Source organism: Nomascus leucogenys, chromosome 24, assembly GCF_006542625.1.
Source record: "Nomascus leucogenys isolate Asia chromosome 24, Asia_NLE_v1, whole genome shotgun sequence".
NCBI lineage: Eukaryota > Metazoa > Chordata > Mammalia > Primates > Hylobatidae > Nomascus > Nomascus leucogenys.
Window position 1 is genome coordinate 28,812,641 of NC_044404.1, and position 12,036 is coordinate 28,824,676.

The following is a 12,036-nucleotide window of genomic DNA, read 5'->3' on the forward strand; positions in this document are numbered from 1 at the left end:
GGAAAAATATTTTTAAATTGAGTAGCATGAGATTTTAAAATTATTTATGGGGATAAATTACTCATGTTTGGCATCACCAATCTCTTACCTCATATAATTAAAATTTATTTGTATGCATAGCTTCTCGTGGTTACTGAGAGTGAGTTCTAGGGCCAAGTTCTAGATTTTTAATAGAGTTGGATGTTCAACTTTGTACCAGTTAATTCATTTATTAGTTGGTTTTGGGATATACTAATGCTGGCCAAATTTAACTTTTGTATTAAAGAACCATTATGGAATAGCGTAAAATTGTTTAAGTAGGAATTAAAGTTTTTTAAAAAGTTCTGACTTCTTTTCTGCCACATACTAAACAAAAGACCTGGACAAATCTAAGGCTCAGCTTCCTTATCATTTAAGCAGGATAATACCTTCTCCATCATAGTTATTTGAAGATCAAATGAGATGACAGCTGTGTAAGTTCTTTATAGGAAATGATACTAACCTAAGGTGGCTTTTTTGTGTATATATCACCATCTGCTGGTGAATAATGGCTCATTATTTGTGCCTGTAAATTCTGGATGTGGAACCTTAAAAATCTTGGATAGAGATTACCATAGAAGCATTTATTTTGTACCATAATTATTTACCTATGCCTAGCACAGAGCAATCAGTGTCTTCCCTTAAAATTTCAAATTCAAGAGCTATTCAATCAACAATTATTTATTGAGAGCTTTCCTGTGTTGGACACTATTCTAGGGACTAGGAATATAACAGCAAATTAAAATCTCATCCCTCACACACATTAATATGATAATGGGAAGTCCTTAGCTTCTAAAAATGTAGAATTCTTATTTAAGAAGGCAATCAGGAACAACAGGATTTTGAGAAACAGTATTGTGGCAGCAGTAGATGATTTAGCAGTGGCATGGTATGGTGAAGAGGGTAAAAATCTGGTTCTGTCATTTCATAGCTGTCAGACTGAGCAAATAACTTCTCTGACCTCAGTTCCTTCATGTGTAAAAATATAGATGATACTATCTAATCATAGTGTTACTGGCAATAGTAGGCACTCAAAATAAATGTCAGTTTCCTTTCCATCTTATAAAATATGCTTAAAGTGGAAACAAAGAGGCAAGAGGTCAGCAGGACAGTGTTTCTAGCAACCCTGGCAGAATATGGTTTACTTCAGTGTAAGAGGAATCTAGATAAATTAATGATCAATCAAAGGAAAAAAGAAATATTTAATGATTCAAGAATCTGAGGAATAAGTTGAAGAGATCTATTGTACAACATGGTGACTATCGTTAATAACAATGTATTGTTCTCTTGAAAAATTGCTAAGAGACTAGATTTTAAGTTTTCTCACCACAAAAAAATAATAAGTATGTCAGGTAATACATATGTTAATCAGCTCAATTTAGCCATTTCACAATATATACATATTTCTTGGGTTTATTTTTTTATTTTTATTATTTTATTTTATTTTATTTTTAGAAGAGGGAGTCTCACTCTGTCACCCAGGCTGGAGTGCAGTGGCGTGATCTCAGCTTACCGCAACCTCCACCTCCCAGGTTCAAGTGATTCTCCTACCTCAGCTTCCTGAGTAGCTGGGATTACAGGCGCGTGCCACCATGCCCGGCTAATTTTTTTGTATTTTTAGTAGAAATGAGGTTTCACCATGTTGGTCAGGCTCGTCTTGAACTCCTGACCTTGTGATCCGCCCACCTCAGCCTCCCAAAGTGCTGGGATTACAGGCGTGAGCCACCGCGCCTGGTGTGTCTACATATTTCAAAACAACATGTTGTAGATGATAAGTATGTACAATTTTTATGTCAATTTAAAAAATTGATTTAAAAATCTGGCTTGAACTAAAATCTTTAGCTCCTATTACTAATTTCTATTGCATAATAATATTGATTGATTGGAGGACTTGGTCAATATCCCATTCTCTATTCATTGAACAGTGTCCCAAATGCAGATAGTGACTAAGGAAAAGCAGTGTCTGGACAATCAAGAGGTGACTTAATTGTGTCTCAGAAAAATGTATAATGAATGTGTGTGTGTTTTCTGGAAAAAAAAAAAAAAATCTTAGATGCATTCCCTGGCTTTCTTGCTTTGGAAAAAGCCACCCTCAGTGAGTGAATTTCTTTAAGTAGGAAAAAATTCCAAATGACATTTTATGTCCTTAAATTGGTAACAATGGCCTCTTCTGTGGCACCATATTTCTCTGGTACTGTATCACTGTCATCTGGTACTGTATCACATGTAATACTTCATGTCCCATGTTTATTTGTGTTTTTGTAGCAAGAGCAGTATGAAAGTACCATCGGATTCAAACTCCCCAGTTACCGAGCGGCTAAGAAATTATGGAAAGTCTGTGTAGAACATCACACATTTTTCAGGTATTATTCTCACTTCAGTATTTTTCAAGGATAAATTATTTATAACGTTTCTATTTTAAGCCTGCTATTAAAATTCCTTTCATTGTATGACTGGCACTCTTTTATTTAGCTCAGATGAGATCATCTTAAGCAAGACAAAATGAATCCATTTCTCTCCCTTTGGGTTGAAAAGTATGCCTCAACATTTCCAAAGCACCTATCTGTGTATGGTAGAAGGAAGAGAGGAGTAAGGAATGGGAATCTGTATTTACTAGGGACTCTGGGATTGCACTAATTGTAGCTAAAGTCAGTCCGATTAAGGGGAGTTACCCTCACTTACCTCCACGTGGAATTTTTTTTTTTTTTTTTTTTTTTTTTTGAGACGGAGTTTCGCTCTTGTTGCCCAGGCTGAAGTGCAGTGGCACAATCTCGGCTCACTGCAACCTCCGCCTCCCAGGTTCAAGTGATTCTCCTGCCTCAGCCTCCTGAGTAGCTGGGAATACAGGCGCCCGCCAACATGCCCAGCTAATTTTTTGTATTTTTAATAGAGACGGGGTTTCACTATGTTGGTCAGGGTGGTCTCAAACTCCTGACCTCAGGTGATCCACTCGCCTTGGCCTCCCAATGTGCTGGGATTACAGGCGTGAGCCACCATGCCCGGATGGAATTTTTATTTTTTTGTTTTTGTTTATTTTTTTTTCTACATGGAATTTCTCTAAGCAATGCTTAACTACTTTTTGTGGAGCTTTTATACTATAAGGTTAAAGATGTGAAGCTGATTTTTTTTTTTTTTTTTCCGAGAGAGTCTCGCTCTGTCGCCCAGGCTGGAGTGCAGTGGCGGATCTCAGCTCACTGCAACCTCCTACTCCTGGGTTCAAGCAGTTCTCCTGCCTCAGCTTCCTGAGCAGCTGGGATTACAGGTGCACACCACCACACACCTAGCTAGTTTTTGTTTTTGTATTTTTAGTAGAGACGAGGTTTCACCGTGTTAGCCAGGATGATCTCGATCTCCTGACCTCGTGATCCGCCCACTTCGGCCTTTCAAAGTGCTGGGATTACAGGTGTGAGCCACCGTGCCTGGCCAGCCTTGAAGCTGATTGTTAGCTTAGCTCTAATGAAACCCAGAAAGGGAGCACACAGAATCATATTTGAAGCCCAATAGTACCCGATAATCAGAAGACAGAAGAAAGTATTTCCTCTGCTGTTTGTTTGTGACAGAGTCTTGCTCTGTTGCCAGGCTGGAGTGCAGTCTGTGATCCTGGCTCACTGCTCCTGGATTCCAGTGATTCTCCTGCCTCAGCCTCCCAAGTAGCTGGGATTACAGATGCCCAACACCACGCCTGGCTATTTTTTGTATTTTTAGTAGAGATGGAGTTTCACTACGTTGACCAGGCTGGTGTCGAACTCCTGACCTCAAGTGATCCACTCGCCTTGGCCTCTCAAAGTGCTGGGATTACAGGCGTGAGCCACTGCGCGCGGCCCAGTTTGCCTTTTTAAGAACGTTTCTTTATTATGGAAAATTTCGTATGTAGCAACAGTACAATAAAATCCCCTTGTACTTATCACCCAGCTTCAATAATTATCACCCCAAAGCCAATCTTGTTTCATCTATATCCCTATCCACTCCTTCCCCCTACTTCCGAGATTATTTTGAAGCAAATCCCAGGCCTCACGTCATTTCATTCATAAATAAACTTGATTCTTAAAGAGAGAGATAATCCTGATATCTTTTCCTTCTATTTATATTTTCATATAATAGCACTATAGCACAGTCAATGAGAAGAAAACTCAAGGAAATTAATATTTCAATTATTTCAAAATAAAACGAGGGTACATTTTACATCCAATTAAAGAATCTTAATTATTGGCATTAACACATTTGTTTATGCTTTCATCATTCCTCCTTCTTTAAAATCAAACCACAAAGGTAGAATTTTTTAAAAAGAGCAAGGAGGAGTAAAAAAGTGATTTTTGAATGTCTAATAACTGTGGTATAGATTTCAGCTGCAGCCAGTCTACTTACTTGTAGGATGGCATATTTAAATCCATTGCATCAAAATAAGACGATACCTTTAAATGTAATGCTCCCTTACATAAAAGAAAGTATATGTTTGCTGAATTGAAATTAATTACCTCAAAGGGAAAAATACTCTCTTTTTGGTAGTATTTGATGTAGTAATTTATGTACTTATTCAATAGACATTTATTGGGTATCATATTTATGCCACGCACTATGCCAGATGCAAAAACACAAAGATGAATAAGCTATGGTCTTTGTTCTTTACTCCTAGAGAATTCAGTCTTATAGGGGAGACCAGCATAGAAATAGATTGTTTTAATTCAGTATGGTACAAAGAGTACATAGAGTACCATATAGGAAAAAGATGGGGTTCCCAACTGAGTTTAAAAATATACCAAATAACCTCTTAAATAGATTACCAGGCATTAATTGAGTTTGGAGTGCATTTGACAAAACTGTCATTCTAGGAAAGTGGAAAAAGAGCTCTGGGCTTCGACTTTGTTACTGCCCAGTACCCTAACAGCTGTCTGACCTTAAGTAACTTCTTTTTTGAGGTTCGGTTTCCTATATCTATAAAATGGGGAGAACATTACAAGGACGTAGTAAAAATGCTGCAGTGCTGTAAAAACATTTTGAAAACTGTGAGGCCCTTTCTCTAGAGCTATAAATAAAATTAATATAGGTCCCAACTAAATTATACTGGTTGCTTTGAGAAATGACAAAGAACTAAAATAATGATTACTTGATTGAAAATTTCTTAGTAACTATATGGAAACCTTGAGAATTGTGAAACTTTTTTATTCTTGATTTTGTTTTTAATTTTACAGTTTTAGAATAATAAGATGAATATATAATAATATGACTATTATGATTTTCCCCCCAGATTGACATCTACAGACACCATTCCCAAAAGCAAATTTCTTGCGCTAGGATCCAAATTTCGATACAGTGGCCGAACTCAAGCTCAGACCAGGCAAGCTAGTGCTCTAATTGACAGGCCTGCCCCACACTTTGAGCGTACAGCAAGTAAACGGGCATCCCGGAGCCTCGATGGAGGTTTGTATTGAATATTAATGATTTCTTGTGATCATAATTCATTTGGAAAGATAAAGGAAATACAGTATCTATAAGAGAACCAAATTAAAGAAGCTCAGGGTTGGGCCTGGTGCGGTGGCTTACACCTGTAATCCTAGCACTTTGGGAGGCCAGGGCAGGTGGATTGCCTGAGCTCAGGAGTTTGAGACCAGCCTGGGCAACACAGTGAAACCCCATCTCTACTAAAATTACAAAAAATTAGCCAGGCGTGGAGGCGTATGCCTGTAATCCTAGCTACTTGGGAGGCTAAGACAGGAGAATTGCTTGAACCCAGGAGGTGGAGATTGCAATGAGCCGAGATCACACCGTTGCACTTCAGCCTGGCTGACAGAGTGGGACTCCGTTTCAAAAAAAAAGAAGAAGCTCAGTGGTAAAATGAAAGCGATCTTACTAATTGTCTAATCTTAATAGAACCATCTTAAGAAAAGGAAAATTGAGGCCGGGCGCGGTGGCTCATGCTTGTAATCCCAGCACTTTGGGAGGCTGAGTCGGGCGGATCACGAGGTCAGGAGATCGAGACCACGGTGAAACCCCGTCTCTACTAAAAATACAAAAAATTAGCCGGGCGTGGTGGCGGGCGCCTGTAGTCCCAGCTACTTGGAGAGGCTGAGGCAGGAGAATGGCGTGAACCCGGGAGGCGGAGCTTGCAGTGAGCCGAGATTGCGCCACTGCACTCCAGCCTGGGCGACAGAGCGAGACTCCGTCTCAAAAAAAAAAAAAAAAAAAAAAATAGCTATTATATTTTTCTGTGGTCCTGGTAACACAGGAGGCTGAGGCAGGAGGATAGCTTGAGCCCAGGAGGTAGAGGCTGCAGTGACCTATGATTGCACCTCTGTACTCCAGCCTAGGCCACAAAGTGAGACTCTGTCTCTAAAAAATAAATAAATAAATAATAGCTATTTTCTATAGTAGAAAAGAGGAAAAGGGTCTGCCTTAATACAACAATCTTTTTTTTTAAATTTTTTTATTTTTTGAGACGAAGTCCCACTCTGTGGCCCAGGCTGGAGTGCAGTGACGCAACCTCAGCTCACTGCAACCTCTGCCTACCGAGATTCAAGTGATTCTCCTGCCTCAGCCTCCCGAGTAGCTGTGATTACAGGTGCGTGCCACCATTCCTGGCTAATTTTTGTATTTTTAGTAGAGACAGGGTTTCACTATGTTCGCCAGGCTGGTCTCAAACTCCTGACCTCAGGTTATCTACCCACCTCGGCCTCCCAAAGTGCTGAGATTACAGGTATGAGCCACCACGTCCAGCCATACAAGAATAATTTAAAAAGAAGTTTGCCACGTGGCAATTATTGATAGGAAACTCCAGTACCCCATTGTTGGAGTCTCCAAATGTTGTTTAAATAAAATAGGGAGGAAATACACAAATTTCGTGATTGTATATACTGACAGAAGATCTCTGAATTGATACATTGTGGGAGGATCTTCTAAGTTAGCATTTGAGACCATTACTGAAATGAGGTAATAAGCTACATTCAGTTCCTTATGTCACTAAAAAAAGAGTGGCTAATAAATAAAAATTCAGGCTGGGTGCAGTGGCTCACACCTGTAATCGCAGTACTTTGGGAGGCCAAGGTGGATGGATCACATGAGGCCAGGAGTTCGAGATCAGCCTGGCTGACATGGTGAAACCCTGTCTCTAGTAAAAATACAAAAATCAGCTGGGCATGGTGTGCACGCCTGTAATCCCAGCTACACAGGAGGCTGAGGCATGAGAATCGCTTCAACCTGGGAGGCAGAGGTTGCAGTGAGCCAAGATTGTGCCACTGTACTCCAGCCTGGGCGACAGAGTGAGACTCTGTTTCAAAATAAAATAAACTAAAATAAAAGATATAAGTTCAGAAGGCAATAACCCAAATAGGGTATTATTGATTACCTTTATTATTTGTTACCAGTGTACAACCCTATGCTATCTACTGTAAAAGCAAGGTACATGTTGTTATGTGCATATGTAGTGTGCAGAGTGGGACTCCATCTCAAAAAAAAAAAAAAAAGCTCAGTGGTAAAATGAAAGGGATCTTACTAATTGTTTAATCTTAATAGAACCATCTATTAATAGAATAGGTTAAGGATTTGGGTTCTGGAATCAGACAGACCTGATTCCAATATCAACCCTAGCATTTATGAGCTGTGTTCCTAGGCAAATTACTTCGTTTCTCTGTGCCTCAGTTTTATCATTTGTGAAATGGAGATGATGATAGTATCATACTACCTCAAAGAGTTTTCATGAGGAATAAATGAGGTGGCGTATGTATGGTACTTAGCACGATGCCTGGCACTTAATAAGTTCCCCCCACAAAATGTTAGCTATCATTAAGGTACTGTTTTTCTGGCTGTAACATTTGTATCATCTGGAACCATTCTACTATATTCTGGTTTGTTGATGTATGCAGACCCTCATCATGAGATATGTAGACTGTTGTACAGCAGCCATAGTCACCATTTGGAAGTTCCCTACTAATTGAGCAAGTATTTCTTTCATGATGTGAGGAAATTTTATGATAGAATGTGAAAAGATCATTTTTACAGTGTTCCTCTGGGTTTCATAGTGTAGCCATCTCTTGTGCTGGGTGCAAGAGATACTATAGTGAGAGTCCTTGCCCTCATTCAATTCTTAACCTAATGGAGGATATTATAATATTCATCATAGTGGAAGAAGCAAGGCATTATGAGAGCATATATCCTTAATTTAGAGGAATCAGGAAGGGGTCAGCCACATTTGGAAAAAAGATCACCTAAGCAGTAGGACTTTTGTGCTTACATGCTGTGAGTCATGCTTTTTTGTTTTTTTGTTTTGTTTTGTTTTTTTGAGACAGAGCCTCACTGTCGCCCAAGCTGGAGTGCAGTGGCACTGTCTCAGCTCACTGCAACCTCCGCCTCCAAGATTCAAGTGATTCTCATACCTCAGCCTCCCAAGTAGCTGGGATTACAGGCATGCGCCACCACACCTGGCTAATTTTTGTATTTTTAGTAGAGATGGGGTTTCACCATGTTGGCCATGCTGGTCTTGAACTCCTGACCTCAAGTAATCTGCCTGCCTCAGCCTCCCAAAGTGCTGAGATTACAGACATGACACCCCCTACCTTTTTTTTGTTTTGGTGTTTTTCTACTCTCCTGAGGGGCTGTTTTAATAGTAACAATACAAGGCATGTTGCATGCTTTGTCTTAATCTTCATGAAAACACTATGAACTAGGCTTGGAGATTAAATAACTTTTCTTAAGACGTGACATCTGGTAAATGGAAGTGCTAAGAGTGAAATTCAGGTTGGTTTAACTCCAAAACTCATGTTCTTTCAGGTGCATATTTATTACTTTGTTCAACAATTTTTCCTATGGGCCAGGTGGTATTCCAGTCACTAGAGATACAGCTGTGAACACATAAACATAGTCTCTGCCTTCATGGAGCTTACATTCTGTCCCTGGAAACAGAAGAGTAAAACAAAATAATTTCAGTTGGTGATGAATGCTGTGCAGAAAATAAAACAGGATAAGGGATATAGACTATCTGAGGATGGGGGAAATTAAGGAGTATTTTAGATTTATTTGGGGTATACATTATTGTGTACTCAACGTCAACTGAAAATAATGATTGTTGTATTTCTTCCTTTCCATCTCGCATTTTTAATTTCTTTAATTGCTCTGTTGCTGGCTAGAACATCCAATGTAATGCTGAATACAAGCGTTAATAACTGTCATCTTTCGCAATTTTAGGGCGAAAGCTTCAGTATTTCATCAAGCTTCTTTATATGGTATTTTCTTTATCATATAAGGAAGTTTTCGTTCTAGTTTCCTACACATTTTAATTGTGAATTAGTGTTACTTTTATCAAATGCTTTTTACTTCATCAGATATAATAAAATGACTTTTCTCCTTTTTATGTTAATATGGCATATTATTTTTACTTTCAATTTTTAAATGACCTAAGAATTTTTGGAGTAAGTTCAAATTGGTCGTAATATGCTTTTCTTTTTTATCGTTTTAGGATTTCTACAACTATTTTCATAAGAGAGGCCTATAATTTTCCATTTTTGTAATGTTGTGGTCAGGTTTTAGTTTCGAGTTTATGCTGGTCTCATAAAATAAATTGAGAAGAATTCCTTATTTTTCTGTTCTCTGGAAGAGTTTGTTAAAGACTGTTGTCATTTCTTTGTTACTGTTTAGAAGAATTCGCCCGTGAAGCCGTATCTGGTCCTAGAGATCTCACTGTGGGAGGTTCTTTACTTACAGATGCAGAGTCTTTATTAGATAAGGGACTATTAAAATGTTCTAGTTCTTGTTTCAGTTTTGATAAATTGTGTTTCTTTTTTCTTTCTTTCCTTTTTTTTTGTTTTTTTTTTTTGGAGAGAGAGTCTTAGCTCTCTCAGGCTGGAGTGCAGTAGTGCCATCATAGCTTGCTGTAGCCTTGACCTCCCAGGCCCAAACGATCCTCCCACCTCAGCGTCCTGAGTAGCTGGTACCACAAGCTCATGCTACCACACCCGGCTAATTTTTTTTTTTTTTTTTTGTAGAGACAAGGTCTTACTGTGTTGCCCAGGCTGATCTTGAACACCTGGGCTCAAGCAATCCTCCCACCTTGGCCTCTCAAAGTGCTGGGATTATAGGTGTGAGTCATCGCACCTGGCCTAGTTGTGTTTTTCTAGGAAATGTGCATTTTATCTAAATTTCCAAATATATTTATGTAAAGCTGGGTATCTTTTTAATATCTGTAAGAACTATAGCAGGGTCCACTTTTGCATTCCTGATACTGGTAAGTTGTACCTTTTTGTTTCGAATAGCCTTGCTAGAGATACATTGATTTTATTAATCTTTTCTTTTTTAAATTGTAAATTGACAATTTATGTATGTATGTATTTATTTATTTATTTATTTTTGAGACGGAGTTTCACTCTTGTTGCCCAGGCTGGAATGCAATGGCGCAATCTCGGCTCACTGCAACTTCCGCCTCCCGAGTTCAAGTGATTCTCCCACCTCAGCCTCCCAAGTAGCTGGGATTACAGGCATGCGCCACCATGCCCGGCTAATTTTTGTATTTTTAGTAGAGATGAGGTTTCACCACGTTGGTCAGGCTGGTCTCTACCTCCTGACCTCAAGTGGTCTGCCTGATTTGGCCTCCCAAAGTTCTGGGATTATAGGCGTGAGCCACCGAGCCTGGCCAATTTATAATTGTATATATTTATGGGGTACAAAGTAATCTTCTTAATTTTTTCAAAGAACCAACTTTTGGTTTTGTTGTTTTTTTCCTATTATATATACTTTAACTCATGCCAGCTCATATCTTTATTATTTTCTTTTTTTTTTTTTTTTTTTTTTTTTGAGACGGAGTTTCGCTCTTGTTGCCTAGGCTGGAGTGCAATGGCACGATCTCGGCTCGCCGCAATCTCTGCCTCCCAGGTTCAAGCAATTCTCCTGCCTCAGCCTCCCAAGTAGCTGGGATTACAGGCATGCACCACCACACCCGGCTAATTTTGTATTTTTAGTAGAGACGGGGTTTCTCCATGTTGAGGCTGGTCTCGAACTCCTGACCTCAGGTGATCCGCCCACCTCGGCTCCCAAAGTGCTGGGATTACAGGCGTGAGCCACCGTGCCCGGCCTATTATTTTCTTTACACTTTTATTGAGCTTTTTGAAAAAAAATTTCTTGAACTAAATACTCATTAATGTTCATTATTTCTTACAACTTAACCTTAGAATGTAAGTGACTTGCCTAAGGTCACATAGCTAGTTGGGAAGAATTAGAAGGGAATCCGAGGCCATTCTCCTAGGCCCATGCTTTTTACTCTTCACCATGATGACTTCTTTTTTTTAGCAAGAGTAGAATAAAAGTTAATAGTCAATATTCGTTGAGCACTTAGTATGTTCCAGGCACTGTTCTAAGCATTTTGCATATCTTTTAAACATCTGAAGTGCATATAAACTGAATAGGACAATTTTTTTTTGTAGTTCTGTTTTTAAATGTCTTATTTTTCTCTTTGTGCTATAGTATAAAAACTGGAAATATGTCTGTGGAACTATTTTTCCCTCCTTTCCTTAGATACTTCTCTGTACTCCTTAAAAGATACTTTTTCCCTTTGAGTCACCCCTCCCTTTTCAAAAAATTAATATAACTCTGTAAGCTGGAGATGGTGTATCAGGGAAACTTTTACAAGAGTTGCTTTATAAGGGGTCTTATTTGAATGATAAAAATGAGCATTCCCTTTCTCCTCTGTTATGTGTGGTACTCAGAGCATCTGCTTCACCAGCTGGAGTACCAAAACTGGTTCAGATCCCAGTTTTACGATAGAGTAGTAAGTTGCAAGCGTAGCTAATAATGATGACAAAGATTATATTTTTCTTGCACTTTTTGCTTTTCAAACCATTTCCATGTATTCCTATTTAATACTAGCAACTTAGTCAATAAGAAAAAGCATTTAGGAATTACAGTTTTACTCATGAGGAAACTGGAGCACAAAAGAAAGGGCCAACACAACCAGGTGGTTCATCCATTCAGTGAGTAGTGGTTACAGTGATCTTGCCAGGGGTGTACATTCTTATCACCTTTGGAGCTTTAAAACAAAAC

At 38.9% G+C, this 12,036-nt stretch overlaps 1 protein-coding gene across 13 annotated transcripts in view; it reads left to right on the plus strand.

Annotated features, from left to right (window-relative positions):
* Positions 1-12,036, plus strand: part of EPB41 (erythrocyte membrane protein band 4.1) — a 225,452-nt gene that overhangs the window by 148,291 nt on the left and 65,125 nt on the right. For all 13 annotated transcript variants that reach the window (XM_030805656.1, XM_030805657.1, XM_030805644.1 and 10 more), the window contains exons 10-11: positions 2,284-2,381; positions 5,264-5,436. In XM_030805656.1, the coding sequence (XP_030661516.1) occupies positions 2,284-2,381; positions 5,264-5,436 (271 nt within the window). The remainder of the gene's footprint in view (positions 1-2,283; positions 2,382-5,263; positions 5,437-12,036) is intronic.